At 37.5% G+C, this 27,041-nt stretch overlaps 1 protein-coding gene across 1 annotated transcript; it reads right to left on the bottom strand.

Annotated features, from left to right (window-relative positions):
* Nucleotides 1-821: 821 nt before the first annotated feature.
* Nucleotides 822-25,833, bottom strand: Hpgd (15-hydroxyprostaglandin dehydrogenase). Its single transcript, XM_075986790.1, has 7 exons — nucleotides 25,614-25,833; nucleotides 25,271-25,394; nucleotides 21,765-21,871; nucleotides 16,054-16,150; nucleotides 5,107-5,183; nucleotides 3,567-3,730; nucleotides 822-1,805 (listed from the first exon to the last, which is right to left on the bottom strand). The coding sequence occupies exons 1-7, from the start codon at nucleotides 25,704-25,706 to the stop codon at nucleotides 1,667-1,669; spliced, it is 801 nt and encodes a 266-aa protein (XP_075842905.1). The 5' UTR covers nucleotides 25,707-25,833; the 3' UTR covers nucleotides 822-1,666.
* Nucleotides 25,834-27,041: the final 1,208 nt, after the last annotated feature.

Below are 27,041 nucleotides of genomic sequence, written 5' to 3'. Positions count from 1 at the left end.
ATAAATAAGAAGTTTAAATTGTAACTTCACATTATAGAGAGGAAAGATGTAAGGTAAGGCACATGATACATGTGTAATACTTGCTGATTAGTCACTATGAGAATATCCAAAGGCATTTGTGTCTAATTGTAATTCATTTCTACTAGCTAGATGGTCATAGGGACTGGTTTCCTATGCATGTCAATATAGCAGGTGAAACTTCAGACCAGTGATTCATATTTAAATTACTCCTTAAAAATTAAGTGACTTGTTCTTTATCGATGGATTAAAATAATGCAAGGGATGCTACTACTGCAGAATTAGGGAAGTTCTCATCAATTTCAAATAGGTGGATTTTGTTGCAAACTGAGAAACTTGCATTTTCCAGGTACAGTGAATCTCACAGCCATTCTTTGTGAAATTGAGGTGAAAACCATGCACTTTCACCTTTGTTGGTATCAATTACTGCTTACAAAGAGCATTCCTCAAAGAGCACTTATTTCTCAGAGGGATGTATTTAAAGATTTGGGTTTTTTGTTGTTGTTGTTATTTGAGACAGGGTTTCTCTGTAGCTTTGGTGCCTGTCCTGGAACTAGCTCTTGTAGACTAGGCTGGTCTCGAACTCACAGAGACCCTCCTGCCTCTGCCTCCCGAGTGCTGGCATTAAAGGCATACCCCACTACCTCCTGGCTTAAAGATGTTTAAATACCAGACAATGGAGAAAGTGAAGCAGAACTATTTCTCACTCTGTGTTATTATGAATTTAAGCATATGTACAAGAACATTTTTGGATATGGCAGAATTGGTTTTATCATCTCATTAGGTGCACAAAGACTAAGTAATTTATGTGAGTTTGAATAAAAGAGTTTTATTGAAAGATAGGCACTTTTGAAATTAGTACAAACCAACAAAGAAATAATCAGGAAAATAGCTTTGAATCATTTCTTAATAAGCATATATAGCACATATAAAATTTTATAGTTTTCTTCGTTTTTGTTACAACTATTAAAAGTTTCATTCCTGAGGTCTTTGGAATCCATTGAATTATAAAATTAGGAAGGAAAGCAAAACCATCTTCCTTGGTTTGAGGCTGAAGTGTGAGTCTTCACTGATAGTACAAGTATCATTTTCCCATACATCAGATGTATTATTGGGACATGGTCACACGGGGACTCATTTCCTAACTACTGGAATCCCCAACAGCAGATCTTCAGAGTTGACATGTTCAGCTTGCAGATAATGCACAAGCTGTTATTACTAAATATTTCCATTGCAAAGTAGCTCCTCCCTTTTGAAGTGCAAACGTACATAGTGAATCATTTAAGATGTGTTTTGACTTAAATAACAATTCAAGTATCTCCTTTCTGAAAACCATTAATATTTATGAGTCACGGTGATAAATACATTTTCTGAAAGGCAGAATATCTCTCGAATATCCTTTGTTTTCTCCTTAGAGGATGTAGGTTATAACCTGGTTTTGGCTTGCACTGCAGCTTTTTTTTTTTTTGCTAGCTTATCGTACATCTTTATCTACACTTTGAACAAATCATTTAAGAAAAATATTGACATCAGATGCATGCAGGTAGGTTTCATACTACAGCATTTCATTTCAAAAGCTATATGAATAAAGATGCAGCCTGAGTGAGCCACTTGTGCTTAGTTTCAGCAGAGCTGATGCTTAAGACGTTCATGGAGCTTTTACAGTCGATGGTGTGATGTCATAATCTTGAAAATGAATTCCTTTAGATGCTGTGATCTTCATAATGGCACCGTTGAAAGTATCATCTTCAATGAGAGTTAGTAATCCATTGGCAATGATTGAGGGGCTGAAAATGAAGGAAACATTTGGACTTTGAAACTAGAGACTGAAAGTAATTAACTTCACAATATTCTCTTAAGCGGCCGCATCCTTGTCGTAGGAAAATATAATTCATTACCTATTGCTACCTTCGGTTTTTACTCATTGAGCTATTAAGCAAATTATATAACAAATTTAGTGATCATTGGGCAATGCATTTGATGTCATTAATCCTATTGCTAAAAATGATCATTTTTTTCATCTATACTAGATCAATAGATATTAGACTTACTAGCTAGAAACTTCATTGGAAGAAAAATAGAATCAAATAGAATTTAATGAAGATCATTTTTACCAAGTGTCATTTTAAATACATTTCATGTAACATCTTATTGATGTACTGAAGGTCTTTAAATTTGCTATACTATCCCTTTATGTGAGAAAGCTAACACTTTCTGAAATTTGCTGGACAGTTTCATGGACAGTGGTAGAGTCAAAACTGAGATCTGATTCCTCCAATACAATAGCTGTAATCCTGTGCTGAGAAAAACTCATCTAACTCATCTTACAAAAGTTTCATCTATTTTTTTTAAATGAAGGATACTCTTATGCCAAAGGAGTATATTTAAATTTTATTATTTGTTTTTTTGTGAAAATTTTTATTGAAAATAGTTCTTTTTCATAAATTATATTCTGGTTATGCTTTCCCCTTCCTCAACTCCTCCAAGATCATCCTTAGTTCCCCACCTACCCAAATCCACATCTTTTCTTCCTCTATCACAGTGGAATACAAATAAAATAGGCATGTAAAAATAATAATGATAAAAGAAAATGAAACAAAATCAATACAAACAAACCAGAATAGGTCAAAACAAATAAAACAACAGAAGGAAAAAAGTCAAAGAAAAAGCTCAAGAAACAAATATAAACACAGAGACACACTGAAATCTTACAAAAACGCAAAATAAGATATTTAGTCCCTGACGTAATGCTGACAGAGCATTATGAGACAACCTCGAAAAGTGCCATTGAGTTTGTTTTGTGTCATTTATCCACTGTGGACATAGTGTCTGGCCTTAAGCGTGGTTTGTGTGGCCAGCTAGACTCCACTGAAGAAAACTATTCTTTTATTTTCAGGTGGTTGTCAATCGGAAATAGCTCCTGGGTTAGAGCTGGGGCATGTGTATACTTTACTCCGCATGCTAGGACCTTATCTGGCCCAGACCTGTTCAGGCCCTGTGCATGCTGCCACAGTCTCTGTGAGTTCCTATTTGTGTCAACCCATCTACTCAGACTTAGACACAGTTCTTTGACTATGCGCCCATGTATGTGTCTGTCCCTGTGTTCTTGTGTGTGTGTGTGTGTGTGTGTGTGTGAGAGAGAGAGAGAGAGAGAGAGAGAGAGAGAGAGAGAGAGAGAGAGAGAGAGAGAAGATCAATTGTTTTTATTAAACTAGTTGAAATTTGGGGGTAAAACAACAATACATGAGTTTTACTTGATTTTTGCTTGTAATTTAGGCATATAAAGTATAATTGCATTGAAAGGTGAACAAATGTTATTTAGAAAAGAAATCTGATAAAAGCTGATGGCACTGTCTGTTTTCAAAACAAAATTCATAACATTTAAGCACAATCCTCTTTCTCGTGACTGATTTTCCCTTCAAAACATTTGGCAATCCAAACTTTGAGGTTTGTATCATTTTCTAAAATTTAAAACTTTAAAATGATTGATTGCTCAGATCAAAGATAAGGCTTTGATACATTGTGTAAAGAAAGAGTTTTTTACTTACTCCAAGATTCCATAGAATTTCATCATAGCCTTGATCTGATCCTTATATTCTATATATTGGCCCATATTTTCTTCTTTTTCAATGGACTCAAGGATTGGTGTGTTGACAAAGCCTGGACAAATGGCATTCAGTCGTACTCCACTCTTCATAAGGTTAGCAGCCATCTGTCAATCAGAACACAGTTGCAGGCTTTAGAAACTTTGACAAAGGATAGTTACAGGAAAACCGAAATGAAAAGTTCTTTAAAAGCTTATCGTAAAATGCACTCAGCAGGTATGCTCTGAAATATGGAACAAGTCCCAGCGGGCACATATGGTGTAAACACCCAGAATTCATTCATAAAAGTAGCACCATTAGAAAAGTCTTAAGATTACAGAGTTATCTAAGCTTCTCTTCTTTACTGAACTCTGTGGACTTTGGGCAATTGAAGCTAAGTAACTGAGGCTGTTTTTTTGTTTTTGAAGCAAACATCATAATAGAAGCTTTGTTACTTGTTAATTCATTATTTCGACAATATATGAAGGTTATTTTTATTATACAGAAATATATATACAACAAGGTTGATATCAAAATGTTGTGAACTCAGGTTTTTAGTAACTTCATCTTTTATTTCTTACAGAAACAAGGGCTCAGCATCAGTACTTCAGCATTTGCCAGTAACTTCATAACTGTTGTAAACAATGAGAGCTGATTGTAGAAATATTCAGTCACAAATTTAAATGTGAAATTTCTGCTTTGTAATGGGTTATCTTTTTCTAAAACATTGGGACATTTTCAAATAAAGTACTGAGGTCTCATCAACCCAAATTAAGAGTAAAGACTGCTTTCCTCCTCGGGGATGATTAACACTGATCCTTTGGCTTATAATTTCTCCATGTTAGGGCAAAGCACTTCATCTGTCTGGTTCTTCCAACCTATCCAGTACCATGCAGAGACTTTTCAACTATCCTTTTTTGTTGTTTATGCTTTGTAATACATTTTCCACACAGCATGCAAAATTATATACAAGTGTTCTATTTAAGGACTCCTGGGTGGTAGTGGCACATGCCTTTAATTCCAACACCTGGGATGCAGAGGCAGGCAGATCTCTGTGAGTCTGAAGCCAGCCTGGTCTACAGAGCAAGTTCCAGGACAGGCTCCAAAGCTACAAAGAAACTGTTTCTTAAAAAATAAACAAACAAACAAACAACAACAACACACACACAAAAAAACCTGAAACCCAGTCCTCCTGGCAATAATATTGCAGAAAAGAAACTTTGTACAATTTTAGAAACAAAGACCATTTCCCTATTGTTTAACCTTAAAATATTTATTAGTGTCACCACCACCCACCTCTCTCCTAGTTTGCAGTGTATAGTCTTTATTTAGTCTTTTATAAGATTGCTAAAGTTTTTATTATAAAGATTTTAGTAAGATGTCTCCTCCATTTTTCAGCTAGATTTTTTTTTTAAATTTGAACTTCTTTTCTTATAGTCTGTAAAATTTGGGTTTCATCTATGCATGCAAGGAGGAAAAGAGTCTCTGGTTATGATTTTCTCACCGCTGCTGAGCGCGTGAATCCGATTATGCCGTGCTTTGAAGCACAATAAACAGGTTGTTGTGCAACAGGCATAAGTCCTGAGAAAAAGAAAGAAAAAATTCTAAATAAATTGATGTAAAGTGGACTATACAAACAGTGGTTTTTGGTCACATCAATTTAAGATTAATCTGGTAAATACACTCGCATGAAACCAGACACTATTGTAAAACAGCATAATCTAAAGCAATCCCAGGCAAACAACTATCACACAGAACCTATTTTACTTGAGTGACTGTTGCTATCAAGCTTCACGTGTCTGACAGATCTAAACAGTTCAGTTTAGCTAGTCATTAAATACTTTTGTGTCTCATGAGTTTCTTCCATTCGCTACATTTTCCTTTTGAGACAGAGTCTCACTGTGTATCCCAGACTGTCTTTGAACTTAGAATCCTCCTGACTTAGCCTTCCACAAACCAGAGTTGTGGTGCGCACCACCTTGCCTTGCTCAGGTGATCCAGTTTTGACAACTCTTTTGAAATATGTAATTCTTCTCTGTCAAGAAGCAGTGGCTGGTCCCTGGTTAGTGTGAGAGTCATATCAAATGTCATATTAGTGTTAAATTATTCTGCTCAGATGTTCCAGTCTCCACCCTGCTAACTAGTCACACAACAGCACCACACAGTTGAGTGTCATGCCAAAGTTCAGCTACAAATGCAGATCCTAACCACTCCCTGGGTGCCTTCCAGGCTTCAATTTATGAAGCATGTTTGCTCAGGAGCAGTTTACATCCCTGGAGATGGTAGATCACACCTAGTACACGGTGATCTCAAGGTACAAGAACATGTTGGTCGCCTTGTTGTTTTGGGTCAGTAAAATGTGCAAGGTAGTTACATATATCAGTGGCAGTCAGCAAGAATTTACAATGTCTCCACTGGGTCCATGGGGATGGTAGAAGTGTAAGATAAAGAGAAAAGGGGTGTAGCCAGATGGTACTGTTTGCATGACCTCTTTGTTACAGGAATATGGGACAAAGGTTAATGTTTGGAGGACAGTGCTCACATGCTTTGCAGGAAACAAAATGTGACTCTTAGTCATGGGTAGGCTAGGTGACAGAGTCATAAAAATGACAAAGATATTGTTTATAAATATTAGCAAAGATGATGACTGAATGAATTTTGTTACATTTGTAGAGCTGACAAACTTATGATCTCCAGCTATTTCAAGGCATTGCATATGAGAAATGTATCAACTAGTGTTTTGTTGGCTGTGGTCATGAGCAAGAACAAAATACACACATCATTTCTTTAGAAGTAGATTTATAAATGCAATTGGAATGCCAACAAGCTTGCTTACTTTTATGTGTAACTGTAAAAAACCAACCAACCAACCAACCAACCAACCAACCAACCAAACAAACAAACAAACAAAAAGCAATCAAACAAAGTCCCACTATGTACTCCAGACTGGCCTCAAACTTTCTATGTAGCATAAACTGACCTTGAATGTAGTAAGAGGCTGCTTTTTGGTTACTGGCTGCTCAGCCCCAAAATAATCACAAAGAAACTATATTATTTAAATCATCGCTTGGCCCATTAGCTCTAGCTTCTTATTGGCTAGCTCTTCATATTAATTTAATCCATTTTTATTAATCTGTGTATCACCACATGGTTGTGGCTTACTGGAAAGGTTTGGCATCTGTATCTGGCAGCAACTCCATATCTTCTCTCTGACTCTGCCCTTCTTTCTCCCAGCATTCAGTTTAGTTCCCCTCCACCTAAGTTCTGCCCTATCAACAGGCCAAGGCAGTTTATTAACCAATGGTATTCACTACATTCAGATGGGAATCCCACATCACTTGAACTTTCTCAATCCTTCTGCCTTAGCCCTACAAGTGCTTGGATTAAAATAAAGAGCTACTATACCCCAGTGAACTTGTTTTCATTTAAAAAATAGTATTGGGTTTGATGAATTTTACTTTAACATTCTAAGTAAGTTTCACTGTATTTAAAATTTTATGACTTTACTGAGCTTTAATTGACATAAATAAACCAGCATATTTTTGTAAGGTGCACAATTTGATAAATTTTGACATATATATATATATATATATATATATATATATATATATATATATATAAACAAATGAAACTATGAGTGTAATTAAAACAAGGAACAAATCTGTCATCTTATGATTCTTCTTATATATTTCCTTCTGTTATTCTTTCTCCACCCAAGAAACAACTGATTTGCTTTATTTTATGCTAGTATTAGCATTTTCTAGAATTTTATACACATGTAATCATTGAAGTTGCTTTGGGAGGTCTGGTTCTTTCATTTGTGATAACTATGTTTGGATTCTTCAGTATCTTATTGCTATTATCGTTATTGCTGTTATTATTTTGCTAAACAGATGATTTAGCATTATCTATACTATCCATTCACTTTAATAGATACTTGGGCTGCTTCTAGCTTTGTGGTATCAAAATTCTAAATAAAGAGGATTCTACCTTCCAGCTATGTATTTGGTCAAACTGTAGATCATTTGGTAAAGTGGAGATTTTTTTTCATCACACAGAGTGTGTTGATTTCAATTATTGCCTCTCATACTTTGAATGGGTAGGGTCGATTACTGATCTACAGTGCTTCACACAGACTTGTACTGGGATGAGTATCGTATAACTCTGAGATTCTATTTGCATGATAGTTTAAGCTTCTGTCTTTGCTTGGCTTGATCTCTTCCTCTCTAGTAGCAATAACAGTTATGCTTTGGAAACATTAGCATCTCTTCTTGCCTAGATCAGTAAGCATACAAACAACTACAGACTCCTTCCTGACCCTCTGTTTTATGCATGTTCCTGCTCTGGATGACCTTATCTACTTCTAGTGAAAAGACTGTCTCCCCGTTTCTTTCTTTTTGTTTTATGTGTGCGCACACACATGGGGCCAATTATTCTCAAATTTAAACTCCAACTTTCCAGCCAGAACCCCTCCTCTGCTAGGCAAGCTAGTCATTGCCACCTCGCCTGCCAATTTTCTTCATGTGTGTACTAACTTCAACATTTGGGTTGCACTGAATTCATTTCCAATACATGCATAAGTAAAATTAAGCACAAAGGCAAACATATGTAAATTAAAATGCATATAACCAATAGATGGACTAGTACTGTATAAAAATATCACTACCAAACACTGTTTTATTTCTTAAATATGTCCTCTTTTTTTTTTCTCTAAGAACCAAATGACTTTCATACAGACTGGGGGAAAATACTTTTAAAAGATATATATATATATAATAAAGGACTGTTAATGAAATATACCTAGCAAATTTTAAAACTTAACAAAAAAATGAAAAACTTTTTAATACAAACAAAAGTCACCTCTCTGAAGAAAATACTATCTTGCATGGCAAGGAAGTATATGAAAATATTCTCAACCTCATATGTCATTCTGAAATTGCAGACTAAAATGAGGTGCCTCTTCACTTTTTAGTGCTGTCTCTGGTCCTCTTTGTACCCACTGTTCTTGGATAATACACTCTTAATTCCTCTCTCCTTGTCACATGTGCACAGGCAGTCACAAATTATTTTAATACTTAAATTCCACTTCTCTAGCTGGAACTAATTAGAATAGCCCAAACCCAGATACTGACAATCACAAATGCTGGAGAAATAGAACAATAAGCATTCCTATTCCTTGCTGGTGGGAATGTAAAATGGTACAGGCGGGATGGAGTCAGCCTGGCAGTTTTGACAAACATGTATTTTTACAGCACAACTCAGCAATTGTGCTCCTTGGCGCTGACCCAGAGTAACTGAATATGTATGTCCTCACAAAAATCACCCCATGGATGCTTCCAGTGGTCTTATTTGTCATTGTGTAAAGTGGGAGTCAAGTGAGATATCTTTCTATGACTAAATGAATAACTGAACGTTGTACTCAGCACTAAAACTAAATGAGTTATCAAGCCATGAAAAGGTGAATCAGAAACTAAACTGTTTATTATGAAGAAGCAGAGCTGAACTGCAAATGTGACTTACATTATGATTCCAGCTCTGACTTCTTACAAAAGGCAAAGCTATAGAGACAGGAAAACGATCTGTGTGTGTAAGAGTTAGATGGGGGAGGGATGAATGGATGGAGCAGAGAATCCTCAGGGCAGGGAATGCAGTATGTACAATAAGGTCAATGTGAGTCCGTACTTTCTGTTCAAGCCTACACCAAGTGAACCTTCTGAGGAAGTCACAGTATCATGGCTACCTTCATCATCAAGGGAATGCTAACTTCCAATTAAGTTTTGTGAAAATAAAGACCATACTTCTCCACACTGAGGACCTTTTTATCAAATCAAAAACGCATTTAGGTGGTTGTGTTGCTGCTGCTGCTGGTGGGGGTGCTGGTGCTGGTAGGAAAGTAAATTCTAATGTGAGTTATGAACTGCAAGTGGAAATGTACCAGTATATATTCATCTATTGTAACCAATGCACCACTGTAGAAAGGGTATCGGTAGGTAGTATAGGAGGAGACCATAAGCAAGTGGTGGTGGAGATATATGCATCTATGTTCCCAATTTTGTTTTGAACCTAACACTTCTTTGTTAAAATAAAGTTTACTGAAAGCAATATTCTTAGTTTTACTTTGAGACAGGCCCTGAAATTGTATTCTAGCTTAACCTGGAACTCATTATGTAACCCAGGCTAGCCTTGAAGTCAGGATCCTCCCGTCTCACCTTTCTTGAGTGATGGGATGAGAGGAGTGTACCAATAAGCTAGGCAATGAGAGCATTTTAATGAAATGTACTGAAAAAATTATAGCACAGTGGGTTGGACTTTGGGTACCAGACAGACTGAGCTCAAATCTTCAATCTAGAATTATGAGCCCATGAGCCATGTCAGCTTTGCAGATAAGTGTTGTATACCACAATGCTATCTGATGCAAGCCAGGGTATTAATAAAAGCAACTGTGAGTCTACAGTAAGTCAATACGCATAATATGCTTAAAATAATGTCACACACATAATAACTATCACTATGAGCCTTAATCTTCATTGACAAGTTGACTAGATTTAGAATCATCTAGGAGACATACTTCTGCCTGTGTCTCTGATGATGTTTCTATAGAGGTATGATCAGGAATGTTTCAGTCCTGGACTGAGTTTTGAAAGAAAAGAGAAAAAAGGGAGGGAGAGTAAAAGAAAGGGTGCAAGATAGAAGGAAAAGGAGGGAGAAGTGAGGGAGAGAGAGGGAGAGAGAACAGATACACGCCAGCATTCCATTTTCTTTGCCTCCCAATCTGCCCATTGTAAACAGGATCCATTATTACAACTATACTTCTTTCCTTCTTTTCCTGGCATAATTATTTATATCTTTAAATTGTAAGTTAAACAAACCCTTCCAAACTCAACTTGTTTCAAGTTAGCCATTTGGTTACAGCTGTAAGAAAATTGCTATTATAAATTACAAATACAATTACTATTTGTTATTATTTTATGTCAACATATTTGAGCATTCATCATTTTCTCTTAAGATAAAAATTAAAATTATTCATTAATTGACAGATTTGCCTGCTTTAAAAAAAGAAACTATATATATTTTTTCTGAAATGTTACCATCCTGGGACAGCATCCTAATTAACAAAACATGGACTGTTACAAATCCTATCTCAAAAAAAAAAAAACTTATGGAAGTAGATTCATGTAATAACTGTGAATTTAGTTCCCTTTAAGAAGAAAATATAATCAAGCAGTATTTCAAATATTTTTAGTTGCAATGAGGAATGGGAACTGACTGTCAAGGTGATTCAAACTAATCTCACAAAGAGTTTTGACAAAGCCAGGACCCCTAAGGTCCAATTGCTGAAATGAAGATCTTTTTAAAAGTACATTACATAGCACACATAAATTAATTTGGCCTTTTGTACAGGATTTAAAAGAAACAACAACAAAACTATTGGTTATGTTGGGGCTGGAGAGATGACTAAGCAGCTAAGAGTGTGTACTGCTCATGCAGAGGACAAGAGTTTCTTTCCCAATGCCCATATCAGGTAGCTCACAACTGCTTATAATTTCAGCTTCAGTGATCTAATGTTTCTGTCCCTTTGAAGGCACCTGCACTCATATGTACACACACACACACACACACACACACACACACACACACACACACACAGAGAGAGAGAGAGAGCATAACTAAAAGTAATAAAAAAGAAATATTCATTTATTTCACATTGTAAGAAATCTCTGATTTGTGCTTCAAAATTGATACTTTATATTTAAAAGTCAAGCACAGTAGTTTGCAGTAATTATGGTCTCATTCCTTGTTCCCTAATAAAATACAAGATGATTCTTTTAAAAACACTATCTCAAGCCTAATACTAGCCTTTACATCTGTCAACAGTAGCAAATTTAAGATAGTTCAGTGGGTGAGATGCTTATTGTAAAAGTGTCAGATCCCAAGGTCAGATCTCCAGCACCTATGTACAAAGCCAGGCACAGATATGTATACCTGCAAGCCCAGCACTGAAGGGTGGACAAAGACAGGCAGATACTGAAGGCTCACTGGTCAGCCAGTCTAGATAAGCTCTAAGTGCACTGGGAGAGTGTCTGAAAAGGTAAGGTGTGCACACAAACACCACACACATGCACATAAAATACATGTTTAGACAATCAGTAGGGTAAGGAGTGAGGGTACCTCTGTAGAAATGAGCATTTATGCTCGTTCACAAGCATAGCCATGCCAAGGATTCCCATGCCTCAGACCCATGGAATGGCAGGATCTTTTTCCAGATCCAGCTCAGGAGAATGGAAGTCTTCCCCTGTTCTAAATATGGATCTTGACACTGTGTGCAGATAGTATAAAGGCCAGCCTCCTCTTTCTTAATAACTTTACCTTTTTACTGCTCCCTTATTGAGACCCTTCAGTCCACTTCCTGGTTCAATTGCATATAATGAACATGTTTAGTGTCCTGGCTGCTGGCGCATTGCTTGCTATTGGAGCTCATGCCCCACTCAGTCACAGCTTTCTTTCTCTGTAACCTCTCTCCATCACTCTAGTCAGGTCAGTTCCAAAATGTGTCTTCTTAATTATTTTATGATTAAACACAACAAAACTGACACTAGTCTTTCTGGCCTGGCATGGGGAGTGTTGGCAGTGCAAATCAGGAAGTGGAGCTCATATACTCATGATAGTGCGCATCAGAACAATTAATATCCATGCAGCAGGAACAGTTCCTCCACCCTGTGACATTCACTAAAATATTGGAAGATGAGTTTTCCTTTATTGTAACTGGACATTCTTACAATGTTTTTCGCATTATATGGTTCCTTTGAAATTAGTGATTTCAATGAATATTGAAGATAATTCAATGTATTATCTGAATTACTGAATCTGAAGTTTGCTCTTTTGAGGAGGCTGGCTAGCCAGTGAGCTCTCGTCCTCCTTCTATCTCGACCCTTCGATACTGGGGTTACAGGCATTTGTTTGCCTTGGTGCTAAGGATTTGAATCAGGTTTTCATGCTTGCATATCAAATGGTCTTACATACTGAATTATCTCCCCATCCTAAGAAACCCATTGACTGGTTGGGATGTTTTATGGTATCATAGCTATCCAATCATCAACAGTAAACCAGACTTCATCCTCTGTTGTTCCGTCAACAGTTTTTAATACTTAAGAATGAGTGTGGCAAAATGAACGTTTGTAGGCTGTATTTAGACAAAAACCCCTATAAAAGAGTTCTTGTGGTCAGCAATGGCCAGTACCTCTTGTGAAGATGCAGAGGGAGGACATTCATTCCTCCATGCAGGCTCATCTCACTCTGCTTGTTAAACCCATTAACTGCAGTTGAAACTGCGTCAGGGGTCATTACTCATTAAGTTCTCTGCCCAAGCCAGTATGACGGCTTGAGGTTTTGCTATGGCAGTGAAGGACTCTGCAAGCCTATACGAAATCATAATGACTGACCCAGATGAGTTGAATGTGGCCTGCAACTCTGCATGCACTAGAGTGAGCAGAAAAACCAAAACCAAAACAAAAAAAATTATAAAGGAAGCTTGGAAAACAAACAGGAAGTAAATGTTGAAAGCATTTTGAAAGGGGGACATAGTCTTCTCCAGGGAAGAGCATTCAATTGGCTAACCAATAGCAAGTGGTCAACCCTGAAAATATAGATACGAGTAACATTATACAGATAAACAAGTTATATTTAGAAATTATATATATTTAATTTATATATATATTTGTGTATAAACAATTAATGAAAAAGGAGGCTATAAATTTGAGAAAGAACAAAACAGGGTATATAGCAAGGTCTGATCTCCAAAATATATAAAGAACTCAAGAAACTAGACCGTAAAAGGCTAATCAACCCAATTATAAAATGTGGCACTCAGCTGAACAGAGAATTCTCAACAGAAGAAGTTCAAATGCCCAAAAGACACTTAAGGTCATGTTCAACTTCCTTAGTGATCAGGGAAATGCAAATCAAGATAACTTTAAGATACCATCTTACACCTGTCAGAATGGCTAAAATTAAGCTCATTTATATAGTATATAATCTTTATCAAGAGCTGAACTGAGTCAGCCTTTCCAGGCTTCTAAAGAGATACCCAAGGTCTCCACTGACCCAAAGCTAAAAGGATCTATGTATATTTCTGCACAGTGTCCATGGTTTTCTTTTTCTTGTTTTTGTTTGTTTGTTGGTTTTTTGAAATAAGGTTTCTCTGTAGCTTTGGAGCCTGTCCTGAAACTAGCTCTTGTAGACCAGGCTGGCCTCAAACTCACAGAGATCCACCTGCCTCTGCCTCCCGAGTGCTGGGATTAAAAGCGTGCACCACCACCGCCCAGCTGTGTCCATGGTTTTCTAAATTTTGCTGACTCAATTGGCTGTATGAGAATATCCATAGAATATTATATTCTTTTTTCCCTCTCTCGCTTTCTTTCTCATACTAGGAATTGAACCTAGTGCTTTAACCATACGAAGCAAACAATCTACTATTGACCTATAACCCCAGGCTATCCAACTCACTTATTTTTTATAGAGATTCACATTTAATTTTATGCAGGTGTGTGTCTGTGTGTATGTATGAGAGAGAGAGAGAGAGAGAGAGAGAGAGAGAGAGAGAGAGAGAGAGAGAGAGAGAGAGAGAGAGCGCACAGGTGTGCTCTCAGGTGCCTGCAGAGGCTAAAATAGGGCATCAGATTCTCTGGAAGTAGAGTTACAGATGACTGTGAACTGCCTGATTTGGCTGCTGGGAACTCTGATCTTTGTAAGATCAGCTGCTTTGCCAACTCACCAATCCCACCTCTCTCATTTAAAAGGAACATTTGGGAGAGGATCTTTTAGTGTATCCTTAAAATTGAAGCAATGGCATTTGTAAAAGATGCCATAGGGGAAAGAGCAACCCAATTATCCTTAATGCTTTATATGTTGGGTTTGTAATAACATTAGGGGTGTAATTTTCACTTTAAGCAGCCTAGAAATGAGATGTCAGTCTCATGTCAGACTCCCTAAAGAAGGATAGTTATAAATATAAATGGTACTTTTATAATGGCTCAGGCATCATCTGAGAATGGGAATCAGGGATTGTCTGAGTTGAAGATAACTCCAAATACTACTGCTGGCCACTCCTTTCCCCCCCAATACTATTGGAGGCAGAAATGACAGCAGTGTGTGTGTGTGTGTGTGTGTGTGTGTGTGTGTGTGTGTGTGTGTGTGTGAATTCTTATCCTGAAGTTACTACACTGAGAACATGCAGGTAATTTAAAGTCTTCCTGATATTTGGACATAAAGAGTTTAGACTTGCTATCAACAATGATCAGATTCCTTAAATGTTATGACTTCACAGGCATCTTTCTAGAAACACTGATGAATTATTCCTAGACCTTTTGGTGTTGTTTTTTGTTTGAGATGGGACACTGCTGCTGGCTAAGCTGTCCTCTAACCCTGGGCACTCCCTCCTTCCTCCTACCTCAGCTTCTCCAATACATCCAACCCTGACTGGGTTTTTAGAGTATAGTTATGTAACTGAGTTGTTCCACACATTTGAAGCTATCATTGAAGAATACAGTAGTTAGCTGATACTAGACCACGTGATTCTGAATGTAAGCCAGTTTTGGATTCCTTGTGTAGCCTCAACCCTTCAGTCTTCAGTGTGGCAAAAGAACAGCTGTCCACTGAAAACATTATACTTTCATGTACACTTGGCATATATTCTCCAGATATTTCAAGTAGCTAGATGAACCATGAGGTCAAATTCTACACTGGACTTTGAGCACAGTAAGGTCTGCCAAAGCTTGGGTGGGGTGGATGTGGAAGAGCAGTAATGAGACCTTCACGTGCCTTCCTTCTTTCTACTGGACAGAAAAGAGTCTGCCCACTGCCAAGCAAGTCTAGAAGCTCTGGGATACAGCGGAAGATCTTTTGTCAGCCAGGTTTTTGCCAAATTGCTGTATATAGAATCGGTACCCAGTACTAAGAATCTTGCCCTTGATAATATACAGATGCTGTCAAAATTTATACCTTGAAGCTAGCATGTGTTCGGATGTTGTTTAACAGCTTAGCATACACCAACTAGTAGAGATGATGGCAAGTTTTAAATTACACATTCTTACTAAATTCACAGGGAATGAGAAATTGCTTATACCACATTACTAGTTTCCATTTTGTCAAAAGTTTTTTTTACATTTGGAAGTAATAAAATAATCTTTGAAAAACAATAACTGAAAACACACAAGCACACACAAACACACACACTAAAGCAATATCACAGTAAAGATAACTTTGAAAAGAAGTAGCAGATATATTGTTCATTTTTTCTGTATTGTGTGCAGAAAAATCTAAAAAATCATTAAGAATGCAAACAAAGATTGATTCAATACAATTTGTCTTGAGATTCACAAACTTCACAGATTGACTTTTGTGGTTCACATTACTAGTAAGAAAACTTTCCTGTTTAAATAAGAATCGTTCTTACCTGCTAATGAAGACATATTGATGATGACGCCACCTTCACCTCCATTTTGCTTACTCATGTAATCCAAACCAAGGTAGGTTCCACCGATAACAGAAACCTAATCCAGAAGCAAAGATGGCAAAAGTGATCACAGCTATTAGCCTTTATCATATGTTTGCATACGAAACACAGTGCTCACTCAGGTACATAGGGAGATCTGCAAGTATAATCAGTGAGTGTTTTTGCACACTTTGAAGTTTTAATTGATCCTGATTTGCATTTTTGCCTTCCTAACATTAGTGTAGGTTATCATATTTCTACATAATTTCACCAAACTTAGTTGGGCATATCAACTTCTGGGCATGCAGCCTACCAGTTACGGGAAGTGAGACCTGGGGATGGAAAAATGAAGGTAGAGGTGAAGAGTGGGATCTCGTTGTTGTTCTTAAGAAATGGCTATGTTATTCCCTTAATGTTTCTTGGTAAGTGTTCAGTCACTGTAAAGCATACAGCATCATGAAAATGAAATCTGAACGAAAGACGGCAGGTTGGTGAGATGAAAGTGTCTAGTCTGTGATGGGAGCACTGATCTACACTATCAGATAATGCCGAGCCCTTCAGTTTGGGGAGATCACACACCTCTTTTCTAGCTCTAGTTTGAGTGCGTATTTTCTGTTTCTTGGACACAGTCTTTTGATATATTGTCTACTTAACGTTACTCCACACTGCTGATGGCTTCATTCTGATCATCTACTGCTTTCCTGCTCACCTCCTCCGGGGGAAACGCTTTCTACTTTTCTGCTAGCCTTTAAGAAATTACTACTCTGTAAATTAGCTTAAGAGAAAACCGGTAGTACGTTTCTCCTCTTATTTCTCTAAACTCTTCTCTGTTTCAGCTTAAGTGTTTCAAAAATGAAGATTCACTTTGGACAGTTCAATTCTCACTTTATCTATGCTTTATAGAAAAAGGTCAACAGGCCATGAGTCTGCAGCAAAGAGTTCATATTCATGTTTGCTTTCTTTCCATTTTAAAAAGAACTTTCTTAGCAAGTGTTCATGGGAACTCCTTTTCCTAGTAGTATTTCTAGAATAACAAGGAAACAAAAATAAGCCAAAATTCTATTCGTTTAAGCATTTTTTCCAGTTATCGCAATTGCCCTATAAACGAATAAAGAAAACCTTACTGGAATATATAAAAAGGAAACAATTATATACATGACTGAAATAAGTTAGATTCTGTTAGTTTTTGCCCAATTCTTCAGCAGGCCTGATTAAGGTTCTAGTTTATATACACCACTGTATGCTTTTATTCTGGTATTTAAAGTTTTGTTGACATTCTGCATCTGTGTTTCCAAAGTCTGCAAGATATGAAATGTACAAAATTTAAGCTTTAATTTTAAAATATTTTTTAAATACATTGATTTTGTTTTCTGTGTATGAATGTCTGTCTACAAGTATGGATGTGCACCTGTGTGTCTCTGGTGTTTTTGAAGGTGAAGGGAAAGTATTAGATTTTTGGGACTGGAGTTACTGGAGTCACCCTGTGGGTGCTGGGAACCAAACTAATACCCTCTGCCAGAGCAGTCAATGCTCCTATCTGTTGAACTGTTTCTCTAGCTTCTAGTTTTAAAGTTCTAAAAAGCAAGATTAATTTTTGTATTTTTTGCGGACAGGGATATTTTTCTCAACCATCTGAGTTAAAGAACTGAATAACTCTTTAAGTGAAAGTGTTGATGGAAGAAGCTTCAAGTGTTAACTAATGTATTGTTTTATACAAATGATATTTTCATTTTTTTACTCTAACAATATTTTCCTTGTTCCAGATTTCACACACAACCCCCCACAATAAACTTTTACAAAAAAATCATAGAATGAAATATTTCATGGTTTTGAGCAATGCTTATATATCTTATATATTAGATCATTGAATCAAGCATCTAAATAAAATTATATTACATTTCAGGATGAAGCAGAATATAATTTGACTCTATGGTATTATTTAAGATACATTGTGAATGTAGTTAAAATTCTGTTCTTGACTTCAAGAAAAAATTTCTCTAACTTCAAAAGGAGAAAAGAGAAATTCTTTAACTGTTGAAAAATGATCAAATGAGTATGTTCAATTCAATACTTTTGGTTGTGAATAGTCAACTTTGTATATAATACTAAAATTGTAATTCAAACTTATTCCAAGTGTTAGAATTTTTTGCTAATTGCTGTGTTCTGTAACTTACATCCACTCTTTTCAATTCTTCTCTACTGGGAATAATTCTCTAGTAACAAAGACATCTAGACAGGTGATAAGATCCTAATTGTTCGTTTCCCTTCTTATCAGGTACTGCATATTTCTACAGCACACATACACGGTGTACATACATGCCCACTCAGAGAGAGAGATACACCTGTATTTTTCATCACTAAAATGCCCAATCTATCATTTCTCCATTTCCCTTATCTCATTTTCCCCCACTCCGCAGTACTCCCTAGGCTATGGTTCTTACACTACATTGTAATGAGAGTATTTTGGCATCTAAATCATGTGATTTTGCTTTTTAGAGTCCTTGATATTTTCTCCAAACCAGTTCCTGAAGAACATTAATAAAGAATATTAATTTTCTGAAATCTCCTTCACTGTTTAACATTTCATATCTAAGATTTTAGTGGTTTCTTGTTTTAGAGCTAAATATTATGTCTCCTACTTAGATGGAGATACTTAAAATTTAGCAAACTCTTCCTAATATACTTCAGCTAGAACATTCATTGTTACAAGGCATCAATGGCACCAAATAGTTATCTCATTTTCCTGAATATCCTTTGGAGCCAACAAAAGGAAACACATTAACAATGCTTTTTTAAGGTAGCCTAAAGAGAGGGGGGATGGGGGTAATTCACCAGTTAATGAGACAATGTATTTTTCCCTCCCAGAATTTTTACCCCAAGTACAGCACCTACTAGGAACTATGAGGTTCTGTTTGGGTCTGCCCATGTTTCTGAGTTCTGACTCAGATAGGAGTAACTCTCCTTTTTAAATCTCTTTCTTTTTTAGTTTTTTAAAAATGCTCTACAGGGTCTTGTTTGCTTTGTGTAATACTTTTGGATTTTTCACTCTTTTTTTCTGATGTTACTCTCCCCACTGTGTCTCTTGTCTGTCTTATGGCTGACCTTTATGTAGGCTTAACTCAAACAGCATGCTTTTGTCTTTTTCTGAAGCTCTTATTGATGGCTCCATAATAAATTTATTTTAAATCAGTAACACTTATGCCTATTTGCTCAATTCATCTCCTTATTAGAGGGACAATAAAACAGAAGAATCCACTTCATATAAAAAGGAGATCATGGACAAATATATATTCTGATACCTAGAGGAGAAATATACTTTATTGAATGTCTTTGTCTTAACACTGAGCTCATTCTTCACACAAATTGTGTTCTATTTAAGCTTAAATGTCCTTAGAGGTAGGAAGTTTAGCTTCTTTCACAACTCAAGATCATAGATATAAATAAAGAGTCCATAAATTGTTAGATTCAGAATTGAACTTTAGGTTTGACTAATTCCAAATATTCACCCCATTTTTCCCTGGAGAAAATCAGTAGTCAACTAGTATTTCTAGAAAGAAAATCATCAACAGCTTTACATTTTGCTTTTTATTTGAATATACTAAAAGATTTAATATATGTTAATTATATATGAACATTAGATTGCATTTCTTATCTGAATGGAAATGAATTATGTATGTTTATTAAAGTTTCAATTTATGTTAAAAGAATCACATTTTAGTATTGTTTTACCAATGTTCAAAGCAAATCCACATACCTACCTACCAAAGTTATTACAAATTTGTAAAGTAGCCAAATGTCAAGTACAGCACTGACTCCCTGTGTGAGAACATACAGGACTCTTTTATGAGTTTCTTCCTAGGGTTAAAAACATGAACTATATGGGGATGAAGAGAGGGTTCATCTGTTAAGAGTACATTTTTCCCCCGAGGACTGAGTTCAGAGTTCATACATGCTAAACAGATATTATCCTATCTCATCCTCAGTGTATCCTCCTTCTCTATTGATCTGTTATCGTGGATCTATTTCCTATCATTGACCTATTGCTCCATTCATCATTTGTGATTTTGCAATCACTCATTCGATCTAAAATATTCCTGGTGAGCTCTGAGGGGTTGCTAATGACCTTGTTCTTGCCTTCAGATAAAGGGAGAAGCTCAAAAATGGCTTTCGGGACAATAGAACAGTACTTTTCCTGTGTGGGAAGACTGGTGAGATCGGCAGGGTAAAGGATAAGAAGGGGGTAATCATGGTTAGTAATGAAGGTGCAAGGACACATGAGATGGTGTGGCAAGTCACCAAAGACTGTACTAAAACAGAGATGCACTCACCACTACTATGTTATAATTTGCACAAGACTCTTGGTACTTCTGAGTAAGAACACAAAAAGTAACTTTCTGCCTTCAAAGAACTTACTTGTGCTAGCATAAATTATACATATAAAAACATACACCTAGTAAAATTATCCAGTAGAGAGTTTTATGAGATTGGTGGAAATATGCTGGGTGGGATCTCTGAGGACGATGCATTGGGGATGGAGGTACATGACAATGGTTTAATATCTGTTTGATATATATCAACTGTCCTTAGGAAAACAACACAAAACCACAACCTGCTCTTAACAGCCCAGCCATCTCTCCAGCCCCGTCTAGTTCCTCTTTTAAAGCTTATCATCCCCTAGAAAGAAACTCATGAAACAGTCGTCTATATTCTCATACATGAAGTCAGTGCTGTTCTTGACATTTGGCTGCTTTGCAAACTTGTAATAACTTGACCCAGGGCATGGTGGCCCTGTATAAAATCCATCTGACATTTTGTTTTAGCTACACACTTCTTATGTTTTGTTTTTGTTCTTGTTTTCTTGCAACGCCAGGGAAAGCTTTGGGTTTTATTGAACCTCAGTTGCATTATGTTGAGGATAGAATGTCATAATCTACCCACTTGTACAACATTGGGTCAATTGAAAACCTCATTTTAAAATTTTACCCATAATTTGCTTCAGATATAACTGATCTTCAAATGTGTATATCAGACACAAGAGCATGCATGTCAAACACACACACACACAAACACATACACACACACACACACACTTTCTCATTCATGCACACCACCTGAATTACTGAATTACATGCCGAAAGTCTTATTAATGAGAAAGTTCAATTGTCTCTTTAGCCTTGTTTTCTGATCTATTTCCAGAACTTAAGGTTTGTTTTTCAAATAAGTAAGTTTGAGTCAGGGTTTAGCAATCTCAACTTGTGAAGGACCAGACATAAATATTTTTAGCATTTTGCAAGCCATAAGGTTCTTGTCACAACATTCAGTTTGCCATTACTGCAAAAAAGCTAGACACAGAAATACATGTCAATGTCTTCGGGGTTATATCTTAATAAAACTTTATATGTACTGAAATTTCAATTTCACTTATCCATGCATTTCAGGTATTAATGAGCTGTATTTTTTTGCCTCTAATATTAAAAAAATGCTTCCTTAATAACAAATATCAAATAGCTTCATATTTATGAAAATTTTATTTGCTAGCTTTTGCTAACTTATACTTTTCTATACAGAAGGTCATAAGTGTTGTTATATGAATATAATTATAACATTATTATTATGTATAAAGAAGAGGTATTAAATAATTGCAGTGAATAAATGAGCCCAATAAAGCTTACCAAATTAATTTGCAGTGTCTGTTCCCAGTTTTTCTCATTGTTCACTCCTGCATTGTTGACCAAAATATCCAATCTTCCAAAATGGTCTACGACTTTTCTAAAAGTATCTAATGAAAAAGAGATGGATGTTTTAATTTTCCATATCTGTCTTTACATAACTTCCTATGAGAGGGCATGGATTTTATTGATTTTACTTTATTATTTTACTCTATTTTATTGTTGTACCACAGGTTAAATTTAGGACTTCACAGTCTAGGCACTAAATTATATCTCTATTATCTTTTGACTTTTGATTTTGAGTCAGGGTCTCACGAAATTACCTAGATTGTCCTTAAACTTGAAACCCTCGTGCATTAGCTTTCATAGCTGAAATTACAGGCTGGCGCCACCAGGTTTGGTTGGATGTTTAAATCTACTTGCCCACTTTGTAAGAATTACACTCGTGATCTGGTTCTCAGTAAAGTGGTCTATAGACCAATTTTGTCAGCTAGAGTTACCCAAATATTAGAAACATAGTAGAGTTATTGCATGGCTACTAAATCAGAATCTGACTTCAACATATCTTTAGGTGATTTGAATTCATATTAATGTTCTATAATCAGTAAATTGATGGAGTAAATGTTGGAGAAGTGAGCATCCCAAAGTAAGAGCTCTCTTGAGGTCAGTTTGGGCAGCTAGTATCTTTCTCTCCTTAAGACATAATCATAACTCGTTAGCATAGATGATAAATATACATTCTTTATATATGTTTGCAGCAAGGGTCAAATCTAGGGCCTACACACTATGGAAAAGTGATCTACCGTAGGAACTATGCCCCTAGCCCCTCAAATAACCCCATTGAATAAGCTATATTGTATATACGAAGCATTAAACTAACTCGAGTACTCATGCATTTCAATCCATATTTGAGAAATCTTTGACGTCCTAGTGAGTAGAACTTTGTGTTCTGTTGACTCCATGATGTTAGTGCTACCTTCATGTTTTCTGCTTCAGTCTTCCCTCTCATTAGCATCGCTACTTTTCATTATGGCTTTGTACAAAACTGTGTTCCATTGGGAGGGAAACTTTGCATAGATCACAAGACCCGAATCTCACTCATTGCATTGTCTAACCTCACATCCAGGTCTTGTCAACCCTCTTTAGCCAGTTCAAAGTTGGCTTTACTACCGTAGTATTGGGAAACTCATACTTCTTAAAGAATAATTTTTTTATACAGGTCTATAGATTTAACGAGTTCCATGGTCACTTTCTTTCTACTTCTATTACTTCAGACTGTAGACAACAACCGTGTTGTCTTTGTTCTTTCATGTGGCAGAAATGTATTTCCAGGCCTGCAAGTGAACATGTATATTTCTTTAAAGAGGCAGATCATCCCAAATTTTATCTGGACAAAAATAAGTTTTTAGAGTTATTGACAACCATCACATACTTTGGGGGAGACAACTGACATGAAGTTGATCGCTAAACACATTGTCAAAGTTTCTGCATAGGCATCATTTTATACTCATTGGGCCAAACTGAAAAACAACAAAAGTAATAACAATAAAACAAAACTTTTTACATTTTAGTCGAATTTTAAAACCATTTCTTAAGTCCTAAATTGGTTCCAGAAAAGGCCAAGGAATATGAATCTGCCCTGCACCCCTCTGTCCTAGGTTTCATGATCACGTCTCTACGGAGACAGCCCCACTTTGTGGGAAATTATCAGACACACATGTCTGATTCATCTTTACCTTTTCTTCCCCCCTAGTTGCCATTGCTCTGCTTTTACCAAAGTGCCCTGTGCCATCTGCTTTTTAATGAATCACTGAGATCCTGGCTCACATGACTAAAAAGTTTTGTGCGGCTGACATTTACATGTTATGATATTCTTTGTAATTCATCTAACTTTCTGTGCTGTTTCCAACTGTTAATTTGTACAATAATATGTCTAGATTGTATCCAAGAACCCTTTCAACTCTGTAATTTTACAATGTATCTAAACAGTCTTATTTTCCCTCAAGACAAGGTTTCTCTGTATCTTTGGAGCCTGTCCTGGAACTAGCTCTTGTAGACTAAATTGGCCTTGAACTCACATGGATCGGCCTGCCTCTGCCTCCCGAGTGCTGGGATTAAAGGCATCATGTGCCACCACTGCCCAGCGTATCTAAACAGTTTAAAAAGTCGTGGGCAGCATTATGTTCTGATGTTGTGAGAATCACTGCCATCCTTTCATTTTAGGCCTGTATGTCTTAAACAACAGGTAGACTTCTGATGATTGACAAGCCTGAGTTTTCTTTACAACTACTTATGCTTAAGGAATATGTTCATAGTCATGGTACTCATTATAACTACTGGCAAAATAACTGACATTAAATGCCATGTGTGAAGCCGTACAAATTATCTGTACCAGTCCCTACACCAGCAGTATGAGTGCTGGGTCTTCTTTAAGCCTAGATGCCATTAATATGTTATCAATAAAACTATCCTCTGGCAATGCATGCTCCATTATGATGCTCTTAATAAATTGCTCTACTTATGGCATGTTACCTATTGCCTAACACCACTTTCATATTTTAATGACATTCTCTTTATCCGGTTTCCCTTATCTTTAGATTCACAGTCTTCTAAAGATCAGTCTATTTTCTTCACAGGCTATACTAAGATTGAAGAAACCTAAGACCTTAGTATCCCTTTAATAGAAAGTCTAGAGTGAACCTGGTGGAAGTTCACTGACTTCTGGATTAAAAATGTGCCTACCAACTTCCTTCATACTTTGAAGAACACCTTGTGAAACACCAACACTTTTTTTTCTATTTTTTTTTTGCCCCGGGAAATTTTCTTTATGAAAATTCTTTGAGCCCTCTATACAGCCAGTGTATGTTGCTGACGCCGGTATTCTTCCTGATACTTCACAAGTCTATTTTAAGAGATCACAGAAAAACAGGAAAACATTGGGGAAAGGCGTGAGGGTTTTTTCTTCTTTAATTCTAACACCACACAGTTACTATTTTAAGAACCATCTTGTGTGTGGGGGGGGGGAGGGCTACCCAGAGAAAATATCTGGTTAAAAGCATTTGGTTTGCCTGTGACCCTGACCCTTGAACTAGTACTCTGAAGTGTTTAAGAGAAAGGCAAGCCACAAATGCTTGTCATTGACTCTGTATCATCCAGTTTTCTGAGACCTCTTGCCACAGTTCCTCAGCCTGTCCCCACACTGAGTAATTACTGTAGCAGCACTGTCTTCGAATACACAAAAGACATTTGATTACATTATGCGCTGCCAAGTAACTAAAATAAAAGGATTTCTTAGGCAGTCCTGTCTTCCCTTCGTTTTTATGGCTATTGGATTGTCAGAAAGAAACATAACAGTCCAAACTATCCAATGGAGCTAGAAGGTCGCAGCTTCTCCCAAGAGAGCGATGCTGGCGCTCAGCCTCCTTGGTTCTTACCTGGCTGTCTTCAGGTCGCTGCTTGCTCAGGGCGTGTTCCCTCCCGAGTCTAAGGATTGATTTCCCATGTCTTACCTCTCAGTTGTTCCTGGTCAGCCACATCACACTGGACGAACAGCGTCTTCTGAGGTTCGAACTGCTCATCCAGGGCAGCTTTACACTTTACACCTGCCTCGAGATTCCAGTCCACCAACGCTACCTACGAAGAAGAAGAGAGAGGGAGCAGGTCTTGTGTGCAGCTCCTGCCACCGAGTCGCAGACGCTCAAGCGATGAATAAACAAGACGCTCCCATCTTAGACCTCAGCGAGCGCTCATCCAAGTTCGGGTTCTCTGCCAGTGGCGTTGGAGGTCTGCTAGCGAGCCTGGGGCTTTGCACTCTCGGGGCTCCAGCGTGAGGGTGGATAGAGAAGTCCTTACCTTGGCGCCATGGTGCAGCAGAGCCTCGGCGAAGGCCCTGCCTATGCCCTGCGCTGCACCGGTCACCAGGGCCACTTTGCCGTTCACGTGCATGGTGGGTCGTTTCTCCGCGGGTGGTGGGCGAGCTCCGCTTCTCTGCTCCGCTACAGCTTTTATGGTCCCCTCCGCGCGCCTGTGCAGCAGCGCTGGGAGCTAGCTCTCTTGCCAGTGGGCGGGGATGAAACTATCAAACCAGAGCCAAGGAAACCTTCAATGTGTCACCTGCCCCGGAGCTCCGGGTCGTCCCGAGGTGATTTTTGCCTTCTAGGCTTTCAGCTGTTGCCTATTCCCCTACCGGATTTACTCTCAAGTCTCTGGTTGCTTGATGGTGTTTAGCTGACAGAGGAAACACAGAAAGGAAGGAAGAAAAAGTTTCTTAAAAAGTTTCTTTGACTACTCAAAGGCTAATCCTATAGGAGAGCAGAGGAACAGCTGGGGAAATTGCATTGCTCCTCCGACCCTCAACAAATATTAAGCAAGCAAAGGAACGAACAAAAAGAATATTAGGACCGATGTTGAGAGAGAGCGAAGGGGAGAGAGAGAGAGAGCGAGAGAAAGAGGGAGGGAGGGAGAGAGAGAGAAGGAGGGAGGGAAGAAGGGAGGGAGGGAGGGAGGGAGAGAGAGATTATTAAAGTTTTTGCATAACCACTCATCTCATAAATGGATACTGTTGTAGGGTAGACGTGAACGATGGTCACTGTTTGCTTTTATTTTGTACAAATATTGGGCACGAGAGTTTAATTTTGCTCTGACCCCCAAAAAACCTAAATCACATTTCAGCGCTAGAGTTTTAAGAATCTTCTCTCGGTGTTCCTGTTTCCAATCAGTGCCAATTGTGTGTCTTGTGGCATGGTCCGCAGTCATGCCTTCGCCTAGACTGTCGGCATGGCTGCTAGTTGTGGATTTGATGGAAGCTTACTCATTGCTCTGTCCTAGCCTACGAGGCTAGGTATCTAGATTTGGGATGGAGGTTCCCCCAGCCAGGAAGGAACTGGAGCACTGGCTGTGTGCCAGGATGCCTGTCCCTGGATTCAGCTTCTCCCTTTCTCCTTTCACAGCGGCAGGCTTCAGTGCATTCTGCCAGTTGAATTTATTGGCATTCATTTTCATAAACACAGAAATCTGAGCACTCCGGGCAGCCCTAGATTAACAGCAGAATGAATTCTTTGTGTACTTTGCCTGCTTATAGAAGGAAACCTTCGGGAATGTTCCTGGTTCCTCAGGGAAGTCTTTGGGGCGGCTGCCGTAAATTCGAGTTGGTGTTGAGCCAACTGGTTTCAAAGTTGCCTTGAAACTAGATCTTGGGAAAAAAAAGAAAAGAGTATAGAAAGATATTTATATTTCAGCATCGTACTGAGAAGGGGAAGTGGAAGAACTGTACTTAAATTT

This window comes from Microtus pennsylvanicus, chromosome 9 (assembly GCF_037038515.1).
Source record: "Microtus pennsylvanicus isolate mMicPen1 chromosome 9, mMicPen1.hap1, whole genome shotgun sequence".
Lineage (NCBI taxonomy): Eukaryota > Metazoa > Chordata > Mammalia > Rodentia > Cricetidae > Microtus > Microtus pennsylvanicus.
Note: the sequence above shows the minus strand (reverse complement) of the source record. Positions and strands in the feature narration are given on the sequence as shown.

Coding starts and splice junctions, on each gene's coding strand:
- Hpgd (XM_075986790.1), bottom strand. CDS start 25,706: ATGCACGTGAACGGCAAAGTGGCCCTGGTGACCGGTGCAGCGCAGGGC. Junction 16,151..21,764: donor AGACACTGCAAATTAATTTG/GTAAGCTTTATT, acceptor CTTCTGGATTAG/GTTTCTGTTATCGGTGGAAC. Junction 5,184..16,053: donor CAATATGTCTTCATTAGCAG/GTAAGAACGATT, acceptor TCTTTTTCTCAG/GACTTATGCCTGTTGCACAA.